This window comes from Lissotriton helveticus, chromosome 2_2, assembly GCF_964261635.1.
Source record: "Lissotriton helveticus chromosome 2_2, aLisHel1.1, whole genome shotgun sequence".
Classification (NCBI taxonomy): Eukaryota; Metazoa; Chordata; class Amphibia; order Caudata; family Salamandridae; genus Lissotriton; species Lissotriton helveticus.
The window spans coordinates 32,202,913-32,229,597 of NC_136060.1; the positions used below are offsets into that span (position 1 = coordinate 32,202,913).

Here is a 26,685-nt window from a genome sequence, read left to right on the forward strand (position 1 = left end):
TCTGCGAAGGCATTTCCCTTGGAAATATAATCAGTTCCTCTAGTGTGCGCTGCACACTTGACTATGGCAATTTCTTTTGGCAATTGTATTGCTTCAATTAATCTTCTAATGAAAACTGCATTTTTAATTGGTGATCCTGTTGATGTCATGTATCCTCTCTGTGACCAGAGTTGCCCATAATCATGCACAACTCCGTATCCATACTGACTATCAGTAATGATGGTAACTCTAATATCTTTTGATATTTCACATGCACGAATTAAAGCAATCAATTCAGCCACTTGTGCTGAACGAACTCCTTCAAGACATGATGCTTCTTCAACATCTACAACTGTACAAACTGAGTATGAAGCTTTCAAGACACCTCCTTCGGATCTTAAGCATGAGCCATCTACAAAGTAGACAAAATCCGATTCAGACAAAGGTCTGTCTTTGATGTCTTTTCTGGGTTTAGTGCAGAATTCCATGACATCTAAACATTCATGTTCAGTTTCAATATCATCAACAATTTCAGAATCAGGCAGTAATGTAGAAGGATTCAGATTCAAACATCTTGAAATCGAAACATTATCTGCTCCCAGTATGATTTTCTCATACTTTGTCAATCTGCTACTTGTTAAATGTTGAGTCTTACCTCTTGTCAGTAATATTTCAACTGAATGAGGCACAAAAACTTTCACAGGAAATCCCATAATGATTCCTTCACTTTGTTCAAGGCTGATACTTGTAGCTGCAACTGCTTTCAAACAACCTGGTAATGCTTTTGCAATTGGATCAAGAACTGCAGAGAAGTATGCAATAGGTTTCTTTAAATTTCCATGTCTCTGTATTAATACAGATAATGCACATCCTTCTCTCTCACTGCAATACAGTTCAAAATCTTTCTCATAATTTGGCATACCCAAAGCAGGAGCTTGGCATAAGCTCTTTTTCAGGTTCTCAAAAGATTCCATCTCAGCATCATTGAGAATAATTGGATCTTTTACATCTGATTTGGTCAGTCTTTGTAATGGTTTTGCAATTACTGAAAATCCACTTATCCATTGTCGACAGTAACCTACCATTCCCAGGAACATTCTGACCTGTCTTTGTGTTCTTGGCGGTAACATTGCTTGAATCATTTTTATTCTCTCTATTGTTACTTGTCTTTTTCCTTTTGCAATTCTGTGACCAAGATATTTTACTTCTTGTTTGCAAAACTGTAGTTTTGCTGGGGACACTTTATGTCCTTCTTCTGCAAGGCGATTTAACAGAATTATTGTGTCTGTTACACAATTTTCTCTTGTCTTTGCAGCTATTAACAAATCATCAATATACTGCACCAATGTAGATCTACCTGGTAAGTCTAAATCTTCCAATGATCTTTTTAACAATTCATTAAAGATTGAAGGACTTTCAGTATAGCCCTGAGGGATTCTTGTCCATCCAAGGGTCTTACCTTGGAATCTGAAAGCAAAGATTTCATAACTGTCTGGGTGTAAGGGAACAGTAAAGAATGCATTGCAAAGGTCAATGACTGTATACCATTCAGCATCATGTGGAATCTGAAATAGAATTACTGCTGGATTTGGAACCACAGGACAACATGGAATGACAATTTGATTAACCTTTCTCAAATCTTGTACGATCCTAAATGTTCCGTTAGACTTTTTAACTCCCATAATTGGTGAATTACAAGAGCTACTTTTCATTTCCTTTAATACGCCTTGCTTGATTAATTTTTCAATTATAGGTGTAATACCTTCAATTGTTTCTGTTTTCATTTTATACTGTGGAGTGTTTGGAAATTCTATTCCCTGTTTCAATGCAATTTTTACAGGATCTACGTTTTTCATCAGACCCATCTCTTTCCCAGTAAAATCCCATATTTCAGATTTCACTGTTTCCTTTAGCTCTTCAGGTAAATCCTTTTCTTCAAATGCAGGAAACAATTTTGTTTCTTCTGCTTCCATCATCATCATTGTCATTCTGTACAAACCATCTTCCTCCATTGTTTGTAACTCAACTCCTTCAGGAGAACAATATATTCTGCAATTCATTTTGCATAGGATGTCTCTGCCTAATAGATTTACTGGACTACTATTACAAACCACAAATCTGTGTTTGTCTCTGTAATTTCCAATTTCAACTGGTACTGGATCAGTTAAGTCTGTTTTAATTTGCTGATTACTTACTCCCACAACTTGGATGGTATCCCCAGAGAGAGGTAGGTTTTCAATTTCCACTGATCTAACAGTAGAACGGGTAGCACCAGTGTCCACTAGAAAAGTGATGTCTACATCATTAACTTTCCCGTTTACATAAGGACCAGACTGGTCAACCTCAAGAGTGGCTCCAACAACACACTCTTCCTCCTCTCTCGGGCACCGTCAGCAATAATCATCAGAATCACTGTCTTGACTTTCTGTTAATAAAAATTGTTGTGAAGCATTTTGCATTTGAACCCTTTGCTGCTTTTGCTGTTTTTGTGGTTTTATTACCTGTTCACATCCCTGAAATCCCACGTTTGGATTATATTTTTGAACTCCCCCACAATTCGGAAAAGGTGGTTGTGGCAACTGGTCTTGACGATTATTCACCTGTTGTTGTTGCTGTTGTTGTAACTGTCGCTGAATATTAAATTCATTTAACCCCTGTTGCATCTGTAGCTGTTGCTGCAGGTTAACACCATTCTGCATCTGTGGATTCAATAAGGGATTCTTTAAGTTTTTAGGAGGATGAGGACACTCGTCCCTCCAATGTCCAATTTCGCCACAATTAAAACAAGGTAATCTTTGTTTCAGCTCTTCTATCTTTGGGCTAAATTTCTTTGGGAAATTATTACCTTTAAACTTTCCTTGTATTTGGTTTGTATTTCCAGTTTGAACAAAATTAGTGTTCTTATTTCCCATGCTGGCAATCTGTTGCTCAGCCACCTTTACCTGAGCCCACATGGCTTTCTCCTTCAGCTTCTTCTGTTTTACTTCTAATTCATCGCTACAATATTTTGCTTTTCTTAGAATATCATCTACAGATAGTGCTTGCCATCCGACAATACTAGTTCTGATCATTTCTCCAATTTCAGGTTTTAGTCCATAAACAAATCTATAGATAAAATGACTCATGTCTTTTTCATCTAATTTTTCATAACCACTGTATTGTTTAAAGATTAACAATAGTCTTTCATAAAAAGAATGAACTGATTCTTTTGTTTCCTGTTCTGTTCTTTCTATTTTAACCCAATCAACTTCTTTGGGTGGAATTTTGTTTTTCATCCAAACAATTACTTTCTCATAGAAATCCATTACAAGTGGATTTGAGGCACCTGTTTCTTTGATTCGTTCAGGTTCTGCTTTTGGCCAACTAATAGATATTTTACATTCTGTCCAAAGATCAGATGGGACTACAATGTCAAAAAATCCATCTAAATCAATCCACAGAACTTTTGACACTTTGATAAATCTATCGACTTGCCTGTACCACTCAACTGGTTTTTCCCTCAATTTTGGAAAGTCATTTGTGAATAACAGAATGTCTTGTCTCGACCATGGGACATGAACATATCCTCCACCTGCAACTTCTCTCATTGGAAATTGTTTTGACAATTTTTCCAATCTTTCATCTTCCTTCCTTTTGGTCCATTTCACTCTCCATTTGTTCAGTTCTCCTAGCTTTTTGATATAGACAATCAAATCTTTAATGTGAACTATTCTTCCCATTGAGTTCAAACTCTCAATGTCACTTTCTGAAAAGTCTAATCTGTAATGCTTTGCAAAATTCTTTTGTTTACTCACATCGATTTCCAGTTCTGCAGCTAGATCCTCTAATTGATCATATTTATTTTTCGTTTTCCACTGAATACTTTTGCAAATGAATAGTAGTTCATCATCCCGATAGTAATTTAAACTATCTGGGCCAATTGTTCCAATTATTAATTCTTCAATATTAGCTTTTAATTTGGCCACATCAAGTTTTGGTGTGGTTACCCTGACTTCAGGACTTCCTACATCTGACATAGCACCCATTGGTGTTTTTGGAGATAAATCCTCATTAAAGGTTAAATCAGGCATTCTCGATCTAGAAGTGTTTAATTCAGTCAAGTCTGAATAAAATTTTTCGGCAGGCTTTTGAATTTCTGTATTTAAAGGAATAGTTAATCCATTTTTGTTTGTATCTCTTTGATCAAATATAGGCTGAACAGGACCTATTGTTACTGGAACTGTGACAGCTTCCATGCCTTTTGTCATTCTTTTAATTAATTCTTCTTTAGACCTTATATATTCATTATAATCAACATCCTCAACATTTCTTGTCTCTCTTGCATAATCTTTTGGAGGTTCCCTTGCTCTTGGAGTCATTGTAAAATGTCTACCTTCATTTCGAGCATTCTCGAATTCTGATCTTCTAGGAGTTTCAGTGATTTCACAATTATTTGGATAAAGTTTAGGAGCTTCACTAATTGGAGGTGCACTCGGTGAAGTTTCAGTAGAAACCACCGGAGTAGACCATGATCTAGGAGGTCTTAAAGGCTGATTAGGCTGTTTCTTTCTAGCAGTTGTATATATTTCTTCCATAACTGCATCCTCAGATTCACTTTCCATAGATTTCCCTGTAGGAGAACCCATTACCATTTCATGAATTAAATACAATCCTTCACTCATGTTTCCCTGTCTCCACATTCGCAATCTATCTTCATGAGTTTCTCTTTTCCATGATGGATTTTTAGAAGGTCTTTTAATTCCACTAGCTTCTCTTTGTAACTGATACATCTCGTCTTCCCATTCAACTAAAGCTTCAAATTGAGTTGGTCTCGGTTTTGGAACAAGAGCATTCATTTTCTCTCGTAAATTTCTTAAAACTCTTACATTAAATGAACCATCATCAGGCCAAGCTAAAACACCGTCGTTTTTAGTATAGTGTTTCCAACTGTCGAACCATAAGACAGTATGATATCCGTATTCACCTTCCATGTACGCTGCAGGTGTTTTATACTTATGAAGTAGTTTACCACCTCGCGTTTCGATTTTCTTGTCAGGTGAAAATAAATTCTTAAATTTCTGAAATAATGTTGTCTTTTTCTCAACATGTTTAAAATGATAACTCATTTTTAAAAGTTAAATTTAATTCACAAAATCGTTCGTAAAATATTTCCGGGATGTTCCGCAAAACAACCAATCCGTGCGCGAAACACACCAACAAGCCAATGGCAGTTGAGCTACGTCACTTTTTTGCTCAACCAATAAATTTAGAGTTTTTCCGAACGACCAATCAGCTCACAGGCCGTCAGAGACTCAAGAGCCTATCAGAATACAGCTTGTGACGTAGGTCACCCAATCCCAGCGCGGCTCTGTGACGTACACAGTAGCTGCGGTTTCTCGCTTCTCACTCCTGGCGCTTACCCCTCCTTCACAAAATCTTTTCACAGCGCCATTTTAAGAACACTTTTCAGTGTAAATTAATTCTTAACAATGACTATAAAGACGACATCTGTTCGTTTCACTATTTAGGATAGTTTACATACATTCAAGTATCCACACTTCGGAATAGACGGCGCTATTCACACTAAGGATAATATTCAATTGTCAGTAGAGTAACCTTACCCCACCCTTCTAACACGTATAATTATGAACTCGCTTTGCTCTGAACCCACCGCGAAGTGAAAGTTCTAAGAGTTCCACTTGAACATAAAATACAATTCAAACTCGCACTTTTACACGGAAAATTCCCTAAATTCAAACACACATGAAATCCGTACAGGACTCTCACCTGTTTATAGAAATCATGCACCGTTAGCAAAATAACGACGTTATCCGTACAGGGCTCTCACCTGTTTATAGATATGAAACATGTACCCGTACAGGACTCTAACCTGTTTATAGATAATCATGCACCGACGTTAATTTTACCCTTCACTCAAGCTCGGATATAACTAATACTCTCATCACAGTGAGTTTTATGGAAGGCGCTTTGTCCCTATTCTCATGCTGCTTTAATTTCTTAGAAAACCCTCACTATACAAGATTCAGACCTAGCCCTAAAACTGTGCTGCTCGGCGACAACACTATGGTACACGGTGATACCTCTTGTGATACTCGGCGATATCACTACAAACAGAACAGATGGCTTGCGTGACTAATTTCTCGCCACACAATCTATACCGGTATAGCTTACAGATAGCACGAAAAACGAACTTAACAAGTGTTAAAACATCGATCCTATTTCCATACCATGACGTAACCCTTAGCAACCAACATATTACCTTGGTTACCTCTTAGCAACCATCAATTTCTGCTACCAGAGAATTGATCCAGCGGGCTATAGAAAATATATCATAAACTACGCTACCCAATTTCATAACCTATAAACAAATTTCTATACTAAATATGGACCCATTTATAAACCTGATATATTTTGGGCCTACTGAATCAGGTGGTCAGAATAAATCTATATATACATTATCTACAAACTATATACATATTTATACATTTGCAGAAAGAATATTGTCATTAGAATAAAACCCAACCATTTAAACGACCACCATAGGTGACGTGATCTAGCTAATGGTAACCTACACTTCTGAATAACCAAGACCAGCTTGTTTGTCAAAAGTAAGAATTTATTTTCTAAATTATGGTATATAAGTTGAAAGTTTTATAAATGAAATTTATTTGCAATAAAGCAAGCATGATGGTAAGAAATATGAGAAAAATACAATTTAAGCTATTGAATCAAATTTAAAGAAATTATATAAAGTTTAGCATTTCTAAAACCTATTTCCCTAACTGAGCTAAATAGACAGAAATTAAAGTAAAGTTCTTTGAGGATTCTTACGTGCTCCACGCAAAGTCCAGCAGCACATCACCCTCATCGGAAAGTCAGAAAGCAGCAGCCAGCCCAACCCTAAGGGCATGACTTTTTATACCTTTCTACGCTAACTAAACTAGCAAAGGAAAGTTTTCAGAAATCCTCGACGTCCCATTGGCTGAGAGTGACAAGTGACATGTCACCAGTTTCTCAAAAAGTTCCACAAAATCATGTCTTACAAAGACCATTGTCTCTTCCACGTGAAGCCAGAAGCTTCCTGCGTTTGCAACTTTGTATTAAGTCATCCTCGCAGCTTCCATAGACTTTCAGTACAACTTCCGCGGATGCCAAGTTAAGGACTGGCAAAATGTTCACTTTCGACCTTGGCCATGTCCGACAGAATGATGTCAGCTCATCAGTTTTTGCTTTGTGAATGCAGCTTCAATAATCGTTTTAATTCAGAATGGGCGTCTCGTGACTTTCTGCAGAATTCTAAGTCAGCTCTTTTTCTGCGGTTCAAATGACTAGGCCCAAAAGCAGGCAACTTATGTTTTCTAGTATAAAACAAACACAAGAAAAGTATTAATGTAAGAAATAATGTAGATTCTGTATCCACCCCATGGTTTACTAATTAATTAACCCACCCGATTAATCAAAATGTTACCTAGCCATTGCAAACAAATAAAGCAGCGTTTATATTTACCAGTCTCCGTTTTTCTATGAGACCCATATGCACCTAGAATAGTAGAAATGACATCACGCAGACAAGGAAAAGCAAAACAAGCACATGCTTCTTTTAAGTTTGCAGCAGTTAGTAATGACAAAAACGAAAACAATAAATTATTTTATTAATTTGCACAAACAGAAAGATGCAACATTTATGCACGTTTATGAGCACACATGTTAGTCCCCCCACGTGTAAAGTTTAATCTAAGTTATATTAGCACGACATATCACAAATCATTAATAATTTTATTCATGTTATGGAAATGTGACTTTGCGAGTTTAAACAAAATTTTGTTTTCTATCTCGCTCCATCACTGCTAATGTGTAAAAGTACTCCTGGTAGCGTGTGGATGCTAGCCGGTGAGGGGAGTGAATATGCTTCCAGTTGTGTGTGACTGCTAGTCTGTGGTGGATGGGGGGGCTTTTATTTGCATGTGACTACAACATTCGGAGGGTTGTTAGCCCTGCTGGTAGTGTGTTGTGCTAGTCTCTGAGGGGTGTGACTGCTACTCTCGGAGGGCTGTTAGCGCTGCTGGTAGTGTGTGGTGCTAGTCTGTGAGGGGTGTGAGTGCTTGTGATAGTGTGACTGCTACTCTCGGAGGGCTGTTAGCGCTGCTGGTAGTGTGTGGTGCTAGTCTGTGAGGGGTGTGAGTGCTTGTGATAGTGTGACTGCTACTCTCGGAGGGCTGTTAGCGCTGCTGGTAGTGTGTGGTGCTTGTCTGTGAGTGCTTGTGATATTGTGACTGCTACTCTGTTAGACTTTTAGTAGAGTAGGGTTGCTGGTCTTTGAGAGGTGGGAAAGTGCTATTGGTAGAGTAGAGAGAGTGCAGAGTAGAGAGAGTGCAGAGTAGAGAGAGTGCAGAGTGGAGAGAGTGCAGAGTGGAGAGAGTGCAGAGTGGAGAGAGTGCAGAGTGGAGAGAGTGCAGAGTGGAGAGAGTGCAGAGTGACTAGGGAGTGCAGAGTGGAGAGAGTGCAGAGTGCTAGGGAGTGCAGAGTGACTAGGGAGTGCTAGGGAATGCCGAGTGACTAGGGAGTGCTAGGGACTGCAGAGTGACTAGGGAGTGCTAGGGACTGCAGAGTGACTAGGGAGTGCTAGGGACTGCAGAGTGACTGCAAAGTGACTGCTAGAGATTAAGCTAATGGCAATGTAAATGACAATGCCATTTATTTATCTGTTTTCAAAACCAACACATAAATACAAATTTTGTCATTTACAATGCCAATAGCTCTAACTTTTCCAAAGGCGAAACCATTGCATTGTAAATGCTTGTTTTTAAATGCAGCCCGTTTTCCTTAAAGGAAAACGGGATGCATTTAATAAAAATGAAACGTTTTCATTTCATTTTATAAGGACAGGCATTGGTCCCTGGGATCACTACCTGCCCGTAAAAAATATTTTCCCATGCATTCCCAAAGGGGAAGGGGTCCCCTGGGGACTCCTTTCCATTTGCGAATGCTTTACCATCTACTTGAAGTACGTAGGGCTCAGACTCGGTATTAGGACGGGACACCATTGAAATGCCCCTTTCTAATACCGAGTTGCAAATCCAAATTAGCTAAACCAGAAATCAACTTGTTGGCTACTGGCAGGCAATCCGAATATGTAGGGTTAGATATACCATGGATATCTTAAATTTGTTTATTTCAGTGTATAGATTATGGAGTGTCTGTGACCCTTAAAAAATGAGTCAATTTATAACAAACTGTGATACGTCTCTGGCTCCTAAAGTTATGAATTATTTTGATAATGCAGATTGTTGCATAATACAAGCTGATGATTGCACATTTGGCTGATTCACAAAAGATAACGAAAAAGTCCTAATTTTTGCAAAGCACATCTAAAACCAATGCTTTTACCTAAATTATGGCCTAGTGGTGATGTACATACACATATCACTGAGTAGCTGGCGCAAGCAAACATTGGATACATTGCATACATATATGAGTATTAGGGGAGGGCAGAGTAAGGCTGAGTTGGTCACGGAGCAGGAAGCTTGAAAGCAGAGTTTCTTGGTCACCAGCCATTTACACAAATTGTCCTGATGTGTTAACAACACCTAACAACTAATTCTGCAGATCTTTGCAACCCAAACACTGCTGCCTCATTTACAGACATGAATGGCTGCAGACGTTGATAACTCTGACCAGCTGCAGTATGATAATGGTTGACCTGTCCTGAGCTCCAACGAAAGCAGATTGGCTCCCTCATCCTCTCCAAATGCAACCACATGGCAGCGGGGAGCTTTGAAGCCCCCAACCAGAACCTCGTGAACCTCTGCACCAGCTGTCACATAGGCTCTTCTAGCTGATTTTAGGTTTTCATTTAGAGACAGGAAGTTGTGCAATCATTCTAGAACGTCTCTCACAATTGGGCTCTGTTCTTCCTCCTTGCAGATGAATGTACCCTACTTCTGGCTTCCCTTTTGGCCGGGAGGATTATCACATCTCTGATGGCAGCGTATGGGAAATTGAGTACCTAATCCGAAACTCATTGATGACCGAGTTCATTTCACTTGACCTTTCTGGAACTTATACACACGAGTAAAAGAGGTCCCAAACAGTGGATAGCTCACAGACTGTTCAATTGTGAGAAGGACATTTTGAGAAGTGAGTTCTGGATTACTCTCTATTGTTCGGCTAGGACGTGGAATTGAATTCTTCCACGATTAGCCCTGATGAAGCCCGCTGGAGTGAAACGCGTTGGCTGTGTGGATAACGAATCAAAGAAGACTTTTCTAAGAAGACAAGTTTTCATTTTAATTTGTGTGTTCTGTGCGCAAATTGTATGCCATTTAATTTGTGCCTCTTTGAGCAATTATATTGTGTACTTGAGTTTGGGATTGTCTTAGAGGCCACCGTCTCCAGTCTGGCATCTGGACCTTCTTGTTTGGTGTTCTTGTTCCTAGCCCCCCTAAAGTGGGAGTGATGATGTCTCTTCTCTAGGCTCTTGGTTTTGCTAGACTAGAGCATGCCTACTAGCCTACTAAGCTGGCGGGTCTTTGTGCTGCCCCTTCCATCTCTCTTTCCCTGAATCACTCACTGTGTATATTCTTTGTCATGTGATTGTCTTTGGCTTCTTAGACTATCCTGTTGCTTCTTGTGGGTCACTACTGGTCGCAGCCCCTGTTTTGGGAGCCTGGTGCTCAGGGGGCTCAGATTGTGTCTTCTGCTTATTGGTCCTCCCGAGATGTTTGTCTAGACATGTGGTCTCTGTTGACTTTCTTGGTTTGGCCCCTTCTCCTCTGTTTCTGTATTTTGCCCTTTCTGGCTGGACAGCCGAGAACACGCCAGCCCTCACCAATACTCACTTCACTTGATAAGCACAGTTAGGCTTTTCCTTGACACAGAACCCCGAGCGCTGACAAAAAAGTAAAGGAATTTACTGCTGCCATTATCACTTTAGGACTGAATATATTGCTCCTCTTTAGAATGTATTTTATTATATGATACGATTGGCAATCATTTTATTTTGTGTAAACAATACATTTATACAACTAATCTTGGTCCTTCTGGGTTTATCAAACGTTTTGCCAGCGTAGGGCCCTAAATGTATCTCCTATACCTATCTGACTTTTCACTTTGCAGATAAAATTAGGGATTTTTACTTTTCACATCTTTCACATTCATAGCACATACCTGTGAACCTGTCCTTTCCCTTCAGGGTCATTGTTTTTAAACAGCTGTCTCAGGGTAAAATATCCTCCAGATCTCATCTTTTCACGAAAAATGTACTCCAGCTGAAAGAAACATATTTTTGTGATATTGCAGTTTATATTTATTCATTTATTTTCACTACCCCGTGTTTACAGTGGAACACCTTCGGGTTTTGTGCTGGTGTCTCCCAGCATTATTTTTACCTTATTGTATTAGCAACCGATTATGCCTGAGACTAAGGGCCAGATGTAGGTCGCCAAATACCGGTCGGTAACGGCCTAAAATCGGTAATTTCGGCCGTTACCTACCGGTATCCATGAAATGAGATGTAGGAGTCCTATTTTTTTCCGAATCGGAAAACATGAGTCGGTATTATTCCGAATCGGAAAACATGAGTCGGTATTATTCCGAATCGGAAAATATGAGTCGGTATTTTACCGATGCGGAATCTACCGAATTCACATTTACCAAATTCTTAATTACAGAATCGGTAAATAAGAACTGGTAAAATAATGGGCATGGAGATGTAGGAAACCCGAAAAATACCTAATTGAAGGAAATTCGGTATTTAGGAGTATTTACCATGGATTGAATGCAGGTGGTAACCAGGTGCAGGATATAAAAAGTGTCTCAAAATGCAACAGTGTAACCAGAATGGCGGCTTTCTACGTCATTGCAAGGCGGCAAAGACTACAGGCAACAGGAGAGAGGGAATGGCTAAGGGAGGAGCAAGTGTACAGGCAGAGGATAACACTTTTTCAACTGACAGAGCCAGAAATAATCCAAAGGTACAGGCTACATCCCCAAACCATCCTGAACCTGATCAGGGACCTACACCCACTCCTGGAGCACCCAACACCAAGGACGCACGCCATCCCACCCCATTTGCAGGTGCTGTGCAGCCTACACCTGCTTGCCTCTGGGAGTTACCAAAGTGTGATAGCTGCAGTAGGTGGTGTGTCCCAGAGCTGCCTGTCCCGCTTCTTCCGGAGGTTCCTTGACGCCATGATGCAGAGGATGGAGCATTATATTACATTCCCTGACACACCTGCGGAACTTGCAAAGACCAAGACTGATTTCTATCAACTGGCACACTTCCCTCACGTAATAGGCTGCATACATGGCACCCACATTCCACTCTGTCCACCTGCAGCCACAGAACACATATACAGGAACCAGAGATCAACGCACTCCATCAATGTGCAGGTCATATGCAACGCTGGCAACATCATCACAGACATCGTTGCGAAGTACCCATGACTCCTACATATTCCATAATAGTGGGATATACACACACCTAGTTGCCGGAGAATTTGGGAACGGATACCTGCTAGGTAAATGACATAGACACACCCTGACAGTCACAGTAGTTGAATGTATCATGTTCATGCAACTAATGCCAATCTTTCTCCCCCCTAGGCGACAGTGCATATGCCCTGCGGTCCTTTGTGCTCACCCCCTACCTCAACCCATCCACCAGGAGTGAAAGGCGTTACAATGTTGCTCACAGATCTACATGCAACATTGTGGAGCGCACATTTGGACTCCTCAGGAGCAGGTTTCGCTGCCTCCACAAGAGTGGAGGGGCACACCAGTACACTCCAATCCTGTGCTGCAAAATAATTGCGACCTGCGCCATGTTACACAATCTCGCCACCAAGAAAGGCACAGAGGTGGAGATCACACATCATGAGGACATTGATGATGAGACAGAACAAGCAGCGCCCTATGCTACAGTAGCAGCACCAGCTACAGATGGGAGACTGAGACGGGCAGATATCACACAGCAATATTTCTGAGTGAGTAATGAGACACAGACAGGCTAAGATTATGATGTATGTAGTTTAATTTTCACTACGCAAACGCAATGATACCACACAATGGTTACACAAAATATCAATGTCCATGACTGGGTGGCCACAGTTAACCCCACTGTGACCCGTCCTTAGGGTGGCGGGCATAGTCAATGTTTCCGCCAACGGATTACAGGGTGGGACTGCTGTGGCTGTGTTTCACGGCTTTCGGTGTTGCCTGGCTCTGTGGAATGACGCCTGCCGCTCCTGCGTATTTCTGGGACAGGAGTGCTTGCGCCACTCCTGCTGGTGGATTCCTCACTTTCAGCCACACATGTGTCGCCTCGAGTGGCTGTCTGTTGAGTAAGCATCATCTCCATGGCAGAGGTCACTCTGCCCATCCCCACAGATAAATTGGTGCAGCACTGCACATTTGCATCCTGCATCGCCACTGACCGTCTGCACAGCAGGGAGGTTGCCGTTGCAAATCGGTTTAATGCTTTTGTCTGCTGGCGCACATCCACACGAGCCTTGCACCTCTCCAAGTGGTCCCTGTCCAGTTTGTCGCACAGGACAGTCATGCACTGGGCCATGTCTGTCATGCCATTTGCCAGCGACTGCATGCTGTCTGAAGTGTTTCCTATGCCCTTGTCAATGTTATCCAGCTTGTTGTTGATGCTGCGCTCCTGCCTCTGAACACCCATCATTGCCTTTGCCTGAGCATTAGTAATACCTGTTGTGGAGTGTGATGTAGGCACACAGAGTGGGGAAGGGGAACAGGTAAATGGGTTGATGGTGATGTACATGCATCTTACCTTGTTTCTTTGCAGCTCTGGCCGAGCTGTCAGCGTCTCCAATGCCATGGATGCATTCCGGCTCTAGGGTGGATTCCACAAGCTCCTCGATGGCGGTGAGTCGTGGTGCTCTGTTTCTGCCTCCCCCTGTTGCTGCAGCTTCTTTTCTATGGGCAGCTCTTTTCTTTTTGGTAATTATGCGAAGGTCATACCACCTTTTTTTTAAATTGTCTATTTCACGGTTGGTGACCCCGATGGCATTTACCTTTGCTTGAATTTCAATCCAGGTAGTGCGCTTGACAGACTCTGCAACATGCAGTGACTTTTTCCCAAAGATTTTGCTGTAGTGTTTCACTACCTCTGCAACCAGCACCTGCAGTTCTTCAGGGTTGAATTTCTGTTTCCTACTGCGCTCTGCTGCATCCCTCTGTCCATCCTGGCTCTCCATGATGCTGTTCAGGTAAGCGCAGGGTAGCCTGCTTCTCTGTCTGTCCTCCTGCTCTCCTGATAGTTTGTTTCTGCACCTGCATGGGTGTGGCCACTCCCAGGTACTGGGGAGGGGTGCTTGGTTCTGATTGGTTGATTCCACTGTACCTTTGTTTTTGGGTGTGGTTGGTGTTTCTGATTGGTTCACAGGCTCACATGTTAGTCAGTTTCAAATATCCGATTCGGTATTTACCGAATCGATAATTTCCGATTCGGTAAATTCCGATTCGGTAAAACCCATTCATTCCTATAGGCCAGGAGGCCCATTGGTATGAATGGGTTTTACCGAATCGGAATTTCCCGATTCGGAAATTACCGATTCGGTAAATACCGATTTCAGATATCGAGTGATTCAGAATCGGTAATATTTACCGATTTTTTACCTACATCACATTTTCCGAATCTTAAATACCGATTCGGTACGAGTCGGTATTTAAGAATCGGAAAAATAAAATTACCTACATCTGGCCCCAAGTGACGGTATAATCATCGAGTTGCACTTGCTATGCTATAAAATTTGCTTTTTAGGCTAGCGCATGGTCATGAATGATCAGATCAATGAAATCATCTACTGAGGTGCTGCAGTGCCTGCCTGTGCCTGCCCTCTGTTACTGAGAAGTGTAGTCACAGAGTCTGTCTCCGGTTAGTGCCGTTCCATTTCTGGTGCTTTGCAGCAGTTTCAGGATCTTCTTAGAGTTTGTTGTTGCTCGAATCGGTGTGATTTCTGATATTTATATGTTTCCCTCATCTTCATTGCTTGATTTGGCTCGCGGAGAAGTGTCACTAATAGTTGTTGAAATGTCACTAATAATTACTCAAAAATTATGAAAATGTCACACACAGCAATCTGAAATATTGGCAGCTATGCATCCCTGTTCACAAAAATGGTATAGTCAATCTTTCACTGCCTGTCACCCGGTCCTTTCTCTTTCGTTTTCTCCCAGGCTCCCTCTAGTGGTAGTACACTGCCACATCATCACATTTTACTGTTTAGTGTGAGCGAGTTAATGAATCCAAACATAAAGCAGGGCCCACCATAAACTCTTACCTCATCCACTTCAATCCTGATTTGTGTTCCAGGTCGTGAGAGGGAACTTGCTCTACTGCTGGCAACACTACCTCTGCTTTCAGCCCGGTTTGCAATATCAGCTCGCTGGCCTGGGTTCACAAAAGAAACATTTGTGGTTGAAATTTACAAGTTATTTTGATTAATTACATAATGTATAGTGTACAATTACAGCTTAATGTTGGATAATCAGAATGTTTTCCCCAAATTAACCTTCTTTATGTGTGGAAATCTTTGTTTTCTTCCAACTAGAGCAGGAAACTATAGATCACTATACTATACTATACTATACTATACTATACTATACTATACTATACTATACTATACTACTATTGTAGAGCATTAGCAAATATATGTCACTCAAGGTTCATAGGTCTGTGCATGAGCATCTAATCTAGTCTGATTTTATAATGGCTCAATCTGTGCTATAAATCACAAAATTCAAAGCTAAAAGCTGGACTGGATGAGCTCAGCACACACGGATTTGGTAAATATAAGCGATCTGTTATAATCTGAAAATAGCGGAGCAGATTCTGCAACTAAACAAATCAAATAAGTTATATTAAGAAACAAGCTAGGGCAAAACCTTAATGCTGCCAATGCAGACCTATTGGATTTGCACATGATTTTTGTCCATGCTATTCAGCCCCGCTAAAGCAGAAAATATGAGTTTTGCTGATGCCATGCAGTATATGCCAAAAAATCATAATGACGTGTGCATGTGCATGCATCATCACACATGCACATGTACGCGTCATGACATTATAACAACCCAGCTTCACAATGCATACACATGCATGCATTACTATGCCTATGTGAGCCTACGGAAAGCTACGGATACCATTTAGGGCCATATGTAGGTAGCTTAATACCGGTCAGTAACGGCCAAAAATCAGTAAATTTCCCGTTACCAACCGGTATTTAGCTTTTTCTAATGTAGGTGGCTGGATTTAAGGATTCGGTAATTTACCGATTTGGTAATTTAAGGAATCGGTAAATTACCGAATCCTTAAATCCTATTTAGGGAGCACTCAAGTGACTGCATTTTTTATTTAAGGATTTGTTATTTACCACCAACTACCGAATACCTTTATAAAAGCAATGTTGTGCTTTTTTAATAGTGCCATGTGGCAGACATACATGCCCTTAGGGCATGTACGTGCGCCACATGTGCACACATGCACGATTCAGGGGTGCAACAGGGTATCAATGTGACACCCTGCCACCCTTGAATATGCTCCCCCTATTATCGATTCGGTATTTACCGAATCGGTAATGGTGAATGGCTTCCCATTCATTAATATGGGCCTCCAGGCCCATAGGAATGAATGGGAAGGTATTCCTTATTACCGATTTGGTAAATTCCGAATTGGTAATAACAAATATTACCGAATCTGTAAAAATTACCGATTTTTTACCTACATACTATTTACCGATTCTTAAATACCGAATCGGTAAAATTCGGTATTTAGGAATTGGTAAATAGAAATTACCTACATATGGCCCCTACTTGTATTTATCGCTCCAAAATGGTGGATGTGAAAGCATGTTTTTAAAAAGTAGTAGCCCGGCAGCAAAGTTTATTTGCCAAGCCCTCCAAGAAGTTTAAAAAAATACTTTATAGGAGAACACAAAGACCACGATGGGTGTGGCGGTGAGGAATGGAGGGGTAGGTGGGTGATCAGAAGCAGGGGTGGACGTTGCCCAGTTAGCGTCCCGTGCAAAACCAAGTCTGTCACCCCTACACCTTTTGAGGAAAAATATTTCCGAAGCTTCCGTTAACTTAGGTAATACATGTTTTAATTTGCATCTGACAACTTAGTATCCTGCATTTATGAGTGGAAACAAAACTACAAGTAGCATACTGCAAAGAGAAAATATAGAACTTAATAAATACCCACAATGAGCATGCAGTAACTTTTGAATTGTGACCGGACCCTGGGCGTAGGCCCCATCCCCTCTTGACCAGAATCAGATCAGAGGATGTCTGTTGCGTGACTTGTACACAAACAGGCATGTGTGTCCCCACTACCCATCAGGGTCTCAGCTCGCACATGATAAAGGCCAGGCCTGATCAGAAGCAGCAGGTAGTGGGGTGAAAAGTATGGGAAGTGAAAAAGTTGCAAAATTGTTCAAAACAACTGACTTGGGGATGAGGAAGTAACATGGATATTACATTGATAGTAAAGGGGATATTTGAAGAGTTTAGCAGATCAAGAGGGAGACAACAAGCAGACATACACTTTCATGGAGTGCTGAAGGAAGAAGAAAAAAGTAGTTTCATGAATGGGAGCAATGGAGTTATACAGGCGTCCAATCAAATATGGTAAAGGAGCTATGCTCCAGGAGAGGGCAAGCACATCAAGAGGAAGGAAAGCCATTGAATAAGAACCAAGCAAAAGAGGCTCACAAGAAAACAAACCAATGGTTAGCAATGATATGTCAGAAAACTCACTGTAACTACTGGTATTGTTCACAATTGGTCCTCAAGAACAGACAATTAAAAGCTATCACCAGGCAAAACCTAAAAACAGTAAAGGCTTTCTGCATTACATTTACTGGGGTGTTTTTTTCTTCAGTAGTTTAGTCAGCAGTGAGCTGAGCATTTTCTGGTCTGCACCATATCATACCATAATTGATTTATTAAAAAAAAGATCTCACTTTTAAGGTAAATGGAATTAAGCATATCAAATATGTGGTTAAACCAATGTTTTGTAATATGTGTTTCGGCCAATGTTCCCTATCTCCCCTTATGACAAATGTATTTGGAAGTTGATGATTGTGAAAATCTGTGTTGTGCATCTTTATGTGTCACATATTTACCCAAACCACAAACTCCTGTGCTTGCAATTAGCCATAAACAAGACCTGACCTGGCATCAGTGGCATAGCATGGGGGGGCAGAGGTGTGGTTGCTCGGGCGTAACATTCTTAGGGGGTCAACATTTTAAAACAAAAGTGGAAGGATACTTGCCTTACCCAGGCTCTGGCAACCCACGCTATGCCGCTGCCTGGCATAACATGTACGGAAATGGCTGCCATTAAACTGAAAGGGGTGTTATCCAATCATAGTGTACTCCACAGGATTGTTTTAAAAGAAACAATTGTGTATGCCAGGGTTCAGCTTGGTAGCGGGAAGAACATTTGAAGTTTCTCAAGTTCCACTACTTCCATTATGTAGCAGCTGACCTGTATATTTCGAGGATAATGTTGTCACCACGCGTTATGGCCATTTGCTTGTCAATGTATCTTCCACAAACCACTATTCTAGGGTGAATCATGTGTCAGCTGATAGGCATATTTTTAAATATGTTGAATTTTAACTGTTCTTTTTTCAGTCTCCAAGGTGAATACATCTGTGTTAGATTTACAGGAAACCGCAGGGAGGTGAGTGCATAATGACAAGGCAGTGATGAGCTATGGAGGGTTTGTCAAAGACTTAGAGGAACAGGATGAGTCAGATCATCTTCTGAAACATTAAGTAGTCACTTTAAGATCTCAAAATTTGGTTGAGGGCGCCAAGAACTTTGGCTTGGGGTGACTTAACTCCCCAGCAGCATCTGCATTTTGTTGTTGTAATTTTATTGCAGTCCAAGGTTTTAGTTTTCCTATCACCTCTATTGTGAGAAAGGTTGCAAAGATAATTGCAGCTGGTGCCTCTGGAGTATTCATAGGCCAGATATAACAAGTATATGCAATATTCCTACATCCCTCCCTCACTGAATTCATTACACATAAGGCCTCTTTGCCTTATTAGACACCAATAGCCAGTGACCACTGTTAATAAAAAGAACCTCACCTCCACACCACTCCTCCTGTTGGTTTTTCCTGGGTCATTATTTGGATAAAGTGAACACTTTAGGTACTTGGACAGTGCCATAGCCTTGTTTACCATCTATATTAATATTAGCCGAAAGTTGAGAATAATAGGATTTTACCTTTTGCCCCATTATGCAGCCCCCACTCTAGACTCAGCCTGTAGTAGCTTGTGGTGCAGCGAAAAGCTGTGACAGAGTACCGCTGGCTCTTGGGCAGGTGGCCTTGCACTCTCTAGTTCAGAGTTTGCTTCTATTAGAGCAATTGTTAAGTTGCAAAAAACAAATTTATATGCCTTAACGGTTGGGTGTCAGTGTGTTTTGGACAATCAAAGTAAAGAAATCCCTGAGAGAAGGCATGTTATCTATTCCTCCTTGTAGGAGGAAGGTCCCATTCCAGTGAGATGTCCCAGGTCGAAGGTCCAAAGGGCTCATTTAGAGAGTTTGCCATCTCTTATGGCACAGAAGGAAATTAAGCATATGATTGAAGCAGCACTCACTAAAGTCTTGGCAGTAAAACCTAGAGTCAAAGGGAAGAAGGGTTCCAAGGCGCCAAATACTGTTGGTGATGATGATTCCTCTATGTCTAACTCCGAGAAACTAACTACCTCATTGGAGAAATATGTAAGAAGAGAAGAAATGTGGGATGTTCTCTCACCTGTTGAGAACATCTTGGGGTTCCATTCATTGCACACAAAGAGGGTGGGGGTAGATCCTGTTTCTCTAATATGTCAAACCTTTGTAAATAGCCATGCCATTTCAAAATGGAAAAATTAAGGAGGTGGTCATGAGAGTCATTGGAGTATGGAAAGACCTGGATAAGGCTTCAATTCCAATATTGCTGTAGAAACTATATGTTGGTTGGAGACAACTCTCATCCCCTTATTTGCCAAGCTGATCAATAGAACATCAATCAAATCGGAGGATTGTTCTCCCTCAGATCCTTCCAACAAAAAGGTGTATTCTGGATTAAAGTGGGATTAGGCTACAGATAATATGGCCTCAAAGATAGGCAGATATACAACATATTCAGTCCAGTCAATGGATGAGGACTTCGACAATTTAGCTGTTGCTATTCTAGAATGACTGGAATAATCAGAACTGTTAACTGCAATGGAACAGCAGACTAGGCAGATATTGGTAGATATGGTTAGACCTACTACAGCTGTGTCTTCAGGTGCATTCATTTCTACTGCAGAAAATCTCTAAATGATGGAGCGGAGAGCGGAAGCAGCCATTTTAGGAAGAAGACATCCTTCCTAAATTCCCAATTTGAGAGGTGCATATTATTTAGGGAGCAATTGGACGCAATGGTTTCTTAAGCATACAAGGATCTCAAGCACACTCGGCCATATAAAGGAAAGTAGAATGCCCAGATGTTTTGGGGTGGATCCGAAAGAACATCTCCACAAAAGGAATAAAATGCCTCATCCTTTAGATTGAGAAAGGATCAACCAAACTAAAAGGAAGCCACTAAGCAGAAGGGGACAACCAAAAAGAGGTCCTGACAATTACAGTTTTTACAAGCTGAACCCAGTGGGTGGAAGAATTTAGTACTTTCTTCAGGCATAGGTATAGGATGGAACAAATTGATGGGTCTTGAATGCAGTCAGAAAAGGCTATGCGATAGACTTTGTAGAGTGACACAAGTACTAAAGAAAGGTGCAAAATGCTTGGCATTGCTGGCAGGGGTCCAACTATTGGTGGAAAGGAAAGCATTTGCAAGAGTATTGTAAGGAGAGATAGGAACATGTGCATATTTCATCATATTCCTGGTACTAAAACTTTCAGGCATATTCAGACATGTTCTGGATTTGAAAAGGATGAATTTTTGGATCAGACACAGTGTACTTACACATGATAATCCTACAGTCTATAATTTCTATGATAAAGCCAAGTGATGTTTTACCATCAATAGGTTTGCAGGATGAATATCAGCATCTTCCCATCAGAGAATTTAATCAGAGGTTGCTTCGGTTTAGCAGACACCCAGTATCAGTTCAAGGTTGTTCCCTGTGCACTGAAATACTCCCCGAGGGTGTTCATTAAAGTATTGGCTCCCCTGGTGAGTCTTCTCTATACAGAGGGAGTTTTCCTGCATCCGCACCTCAATGATTGGCTTCTTCAGGCCCCATTGAAGGAGCTATTGGTTTCTCAAACACATAGTTTTGATAGTCCTCCAGGAAGTTTAGACCCTTCTCAGACCTAGCTTTCATTGGGGCACACTTCTGCACTCATTGTGGTATAGTAACTTTACCGGAGAGAATAATTATTGCTCACTTATCAGACCTTCTGACACAAGACACTCCAAAAGAGTCCAAGTTGGCTAATGGTACAAGGCGATTAGGCTTTTTATCCAATGATCGAGATTTCACCTCCACAGGTTGGTGGAATGGATTCTGGAGAACTGGTCTCCGAGTTCATAGAATCTGTCAAGGGGGATCAACATGACACAACAGGTGAAAGAAAATCTGGCCTCACTGATGGCTTTGGCCTACACCCAAAAAGGTGTTCTGCTAAATCTGCCAACCCCTGTGACCATTAGAACAGACCCCAGTCTATCAGGTTGTGATATGTGGCTAGAAGACCAAAGGACCCATCATATTATACCTTTCCTAGTATACTTATTTCCTCTTACATTGTACCTATTGTGACACTTGTCATTCTGTGGTGTCCTCTGGCAATAACTTGACTAACTCCGCATTGCTAGGCAGTAATACCCTAGAGTGCAGAGCTATTCTCGCGTCCCTCGTGTCTTCCCTGTTTCTCATACCCCCCTTCTATGTGGGATGGAAGTTTCATTATTGCCTTTTAATCTGATTGCTTGAATAAATGGCTGCTGTCTCTGAAGTACCTAGCCCCTAACCTAATGATGGTGTTGTGTCTTACTTAATCAACAGTTTCCAACAGCCACTCTCTGGCTTCTAGCATCCTGGTTCATCTCCAACTCTTCCCGGCTGAGTCCAATAGGATTTGAAGCTCAGGTACATGGACAAGTTCCAATCATGCCAATATATGCCTTCCAAACTTTAACAAAATGACATTTTCACTGTGCTTACTAGGAAAATTCCTATATGACATGGTTGAAGTAAACTTTCCCCAGTATATGTAAGAATCTAGTTATGTTTTAGAACTTGGGGGTGTCATTTATTGTTTGGCAGTCAGCCATCAGCCCTTTGGGTTGGCAAGACCTTCATCTCGGCTTTCCTGCAGAGGACCACTCACAAAATTTATAGAGATCACCGCCTGCCTGGCAAGGGTCTTTGTGCCTCATATGTATCTGCCAGTGAGGCAGATGCTCTCTATCCAGAGCTGTAGGCACAGCCAAATACAAAGTGGGTTCCATGTTTTTATGGCCCATGCTGCATTTTTGTTGTTGTAGGGTTTTGTTTGAGGAAGCAAAAGGTCAATGGTCATGAGGTGCAAGGAGTTTTCTCTCTGCACATCAGAACGATTGTTTGTTTTCCATGCCAAACTCTTATTTCATGCATGATGGACTAGGCTAGAGAAATCAGAGGCAGTAATGTGGGGCTACCACCACAGAGATCGACACTGCAGTCCTGTGGTGGTTAGACCTCTGGCTCAAGGGTTTCCATCAACAGATCCAGATGAGGATTCACTGTCAGAACCCTGGTGGTTCCTAATGTGGTGAGGGAATTGTGAGTTTAGTGGGGTAGGAGCCTGACAATTTATGGCACCACCAAATTCTAAATGAGGCTCTTAGCCTTGACATTATAATCATCTGCGGCAGTTGTTGTCACATGGGGCACAGTGTAATACTCATAGAAAGAAGGAGCTCAGTACTTGCTTTAGGATACAGTAAAGGGGTGACTGAAACGGATGTATGTCATTACTACGCATGCTTTTACAACGCATGCCTTTACCGAGCAACTTTTACAACGCAAGTCGTTACAACGACTTGCGTTGGGGGCGCTGGATAGTGAATAGTTTAATTTACTATTCTAACTCCAGTCCCCGTGGATAGTAGGGAAGGTTTTGGATAGTAAATTAAACTATTCCCTATCCTACAGCGCCCCCAGTGCAAGTCGTTGTAACGACTTGCGTTGTAAAAGTTGAGTGGTAAAGGTAGTGCGTGGTAAAAGTTGCGTTGTAAACGCTGTTCCCCGACAGAGTGCAAAGAAACTTCCGACTCTAGGAGCAGCCCGTCACGGTCTACCTATTTCAGAAACTTACCATTCAGGACACACTCAAAGGAACGTTCTCAAAGGAAAGCAACAAAAGACTCTTCCGACTCAGACAGCATGTCTGCTCGATCCCTCGAGTCGACCGAGTCATGGTCCCGACAACGGCCATGGCGTCAACCACCCGAACACACCATAGAACCAAGTGACATTCTTCCCATCAAGAGCGACATGTCTCACACCAATGTCTCTGAATACTCAATCACTTCACAAGACAACCTGTCATGTCAGTCACAGGTATATCAAGACATAAATAATGCACTGTCACCCCTGATGGGGTCAGCGAGGCTGACTCACAGGGCCTACAAAAGGAAAACAGATATAATGGACATTATTCACCAGATGGAAAAGGACCAGACAGTCAATCTGCAAGGGAAGCCAGACGCGTCACTAGAGACAGGTCATCATCGGATGAGGGAGAAACATACACATACCCAGACGGTACCAGGGTTCATCAGTCTCAAACGCGAACAGGAGCGGATGAGACAACCAGAGACAGCAAATAAGTCCCCAAGCCACACCAAGACGATCTTTTCAGATAGTACCTTACCGTCTGGCATTCAGGACTCTGAACAGGAGGACAGTGTTGCCTTCAACCGGACAAAACAAAAAGAAGTAAAAGTACATGCGGGTGCTCGGAAGAGAACCAGAACAACATCCCCTCAGAAAAGAAATCGAGCGTCAATCGAACAAGAGTCGCAAAGGAAGACAGACTACCGATATCAAGCTGAGCCCTTCACAGTCCCCTCAGACACTGAAGGTGAGTGGATCACGTCGAAGCTGATTGAAAACCACCACGAATGTGAGCACACGCAGATCACACGAGACGGTGTACCATTGCAAAGATGCACTTTTGTAGTAACGGATGCTCTCGTCAAGGCGACAGAAAGCCACACAACGGAAACGGAGATGCGTCTCCATAGTTCAAATGAACGGCCTGTGGACCCGTGTGGCTGATCGAGGAACTATGAATATGTTGGACGCCAAATAGACTTGACACTCAGATCAAAGCTGCGTCTGAAGGTGAAGGCATGAGTCTCCGACCTCAAAGGAACCTTCAAAGGCCCCAGAGACTCATTGAAGAACTCTAATCAAGTCAGTTTCGTTCTTTTGTTAACAAAGGGGGAGATGTAATATTGTGAGCAGTCTAGTAGTTGGGTGTGGGTGGAGTTATGGGACTGGAGGAAGAGGAGGAGTCCGGGCAGGAAAGGGACAGTTAGAGTAGGGACAGGGACGTGGGTAGAAGCATAGAATAAAGCTCCTTGAAAGATAATCATTTGTCTGTCATTATTCAAGTCACGACACAACACCTCGAATAGCGACCTCTACTTCAGGACTTTCAGGCGCTTCTGGCGAAACCAATACAATGGGCGAAAGTCACAAGGCAAAGTCGTGTCTCAAGGAGAGCAGACACCACACGTGCCCCTTTCAGGTAAAATAGGGCCACTCTCCAAGACACACATAATCCTGCTAAAGCAACTATGGGGTGTACTACATGGAGCCCTGGTGAATGCACAGAGGTGAGGCAAGGTCATGCTCTTCTCGTTTCGTCTCTCCCAACATCACCAACAGGCAAACAACCGAGACATGGTCCGACACACTGACCAGGCATTGTGCTTAGCGTACACTTTGCATCATTCTGCAAGTTATATGAAGGGCTTCGAGTTCATGTGCACACTGACTTAACCAGCCGCCTCTGTTCCTTACCGTGTAAACAAAAAACAGTGTACATACACCTGCACTGCAAAATGTTTATGGGATAAAACATGGCATGTTTTCTGGCACCGCATTTGAGATTATCAATTGTCACAACTCTGTGTAAAGGACATCCTTCTCAACAGAATGGCATAGTGTCAGTTTTAGAGTCTTCAAAGTGGCTGGCTGCACGTGTTTGATTTTCCTATCGCACACTGTTATTTTGTATGCTCGGTCTGATCATTAGTGTTTCATTTTGGTGTTTCCAACATTATGTGCAGCTGCAGCTGTTGTGACAATCTCAATGCATTGGCGGAGTCAGCCCAAAAAAAAAAAATCTGTCATCCACAACTTACATGATGTATTTATGGGTTATGTTACAGCCTGGTAAAGGGAGCATAGAAGGATCATGAGTTGGCTCCATGGGGGCATTCCTCTTGCCTGTAAACACCCTCAATTTGAAGTCAGCCAAAAGCATAGTAAACACCAAGCCTCCCTCCAAGACACAGCTTGACATTTGACCTCTGTCTTTGAAGGCACAGCAAATGTGACAAGATAAGAACAGGATTTAAAGGCCTGTTTACCGATAGCAAGTTTGTGGAAGAATACAGTGAACGCGGTTTAGACAATGGGAGGGACAGCCTAAAGCAAATAAAGCCAGAAAATGAAAAGCCCAAAAATGTGAGTTCAAAACCACAAAGCCAATGGTAAGCAACAGGCCGAATGCATTCCTAGGTCAACTTTCTGAAAGTCCCCAAGATGTCTTTAGCAAACAAGACAGCTGAGCTGTCTAGTCCACTGTGACCTAAAAAGAACTGGGTGTGACAACTCAGCAGGTCTCTCGCAGTCGGCACTAAAGCCCAATCTAAACCAAAGGAGAGGTAGCATCCTAGGTTGAGAGCGAGGGGTGGGCCCTGTTTTTTTAACAGATGCTTAATCACACATTTGTATGCAGCTCCGTCACCGGCTGCGCCTTCCCATGCCCCTCAATCTCTACACCAGGGGCCAAAGCAAAGCTCCCACAGCCATTCAACACCTGCTTCTTATATTCTCTGGTTGGGGAAACACTCATAGAATTGACCATTCTGGGTGGTATTCCCCACTGCAACGGGAATGAGTAGAAATCCCTGGATATAAGTGGGCGTTCCCAGCCAGAAACCAGTGAATCTGGCCCCTAAATTACCGCACCTAAACCCCGGGGACTGGTAACGAGGGCCTGAATATTAATGCATGACAAAGATAAAGATGGGCACATGGTAGAATCTCAGCTTCAGGGAGCTGCAGGGCTTATTATTCAAAATCTGCATTCTTGACACATTCACTCACGTTGTCAAAAAATGCGGCATATTGTTTTTATAGAAACGCGCCCTCTCCTGAGACAAATACTGAGGCGCGGATTATTGATGCTTTGGGATGAAGGCCCAAGCCTGCTTTCCATTTATATATTTGTAGACAGAGGAAAGGGCGACAGTGGGTGTGAGAAGAAAGTGACTAAGAAGGAATCCAATTTGGGGAACATTTACCACACAAGAACAGTTACTAGTGAAATATATAAAAGCACTGATCCATACCCAAAACGCCGCCTCTCCACACCTTGCCCACCAGTCCTTAGGTTCGGTCTACAGGTTTGTATGCAGCTCTGTGTTTTAATGCATTACACTTTGCGTGACTT

At 41.9% G+C, this 26,685-nt stretch overlaps 1 protein-coding gene across 1 annotated transcript in view; it reads right to left on the minus strand.

Annotated features, from left to right (window-relative positions):
* LOC144821250 (EF-hand calcium-binding domain-containing protein 6-like) overlaps nt 1-26,685 on the minus strand; it is a 403,952-nt gene that overhangs the window by 282,253 nt on the left and 95,014 nt on the right. The window contains exons 2-3 of the mRNA XM_078678029.1: nt 15,285-15,394; nt 11,146-11,246 (exon numbers count right to left, since the gene is read on the minus strand). Coding sequence (XP_078534155.1) covers nt 11,146-11,246; nt 15,285-15,394 — 211 coding nt within the window. The remainder of the gene's footprint in view (nt 1-11,145; nt 11,247-15,284; nt 15,395-26,685) is intronic.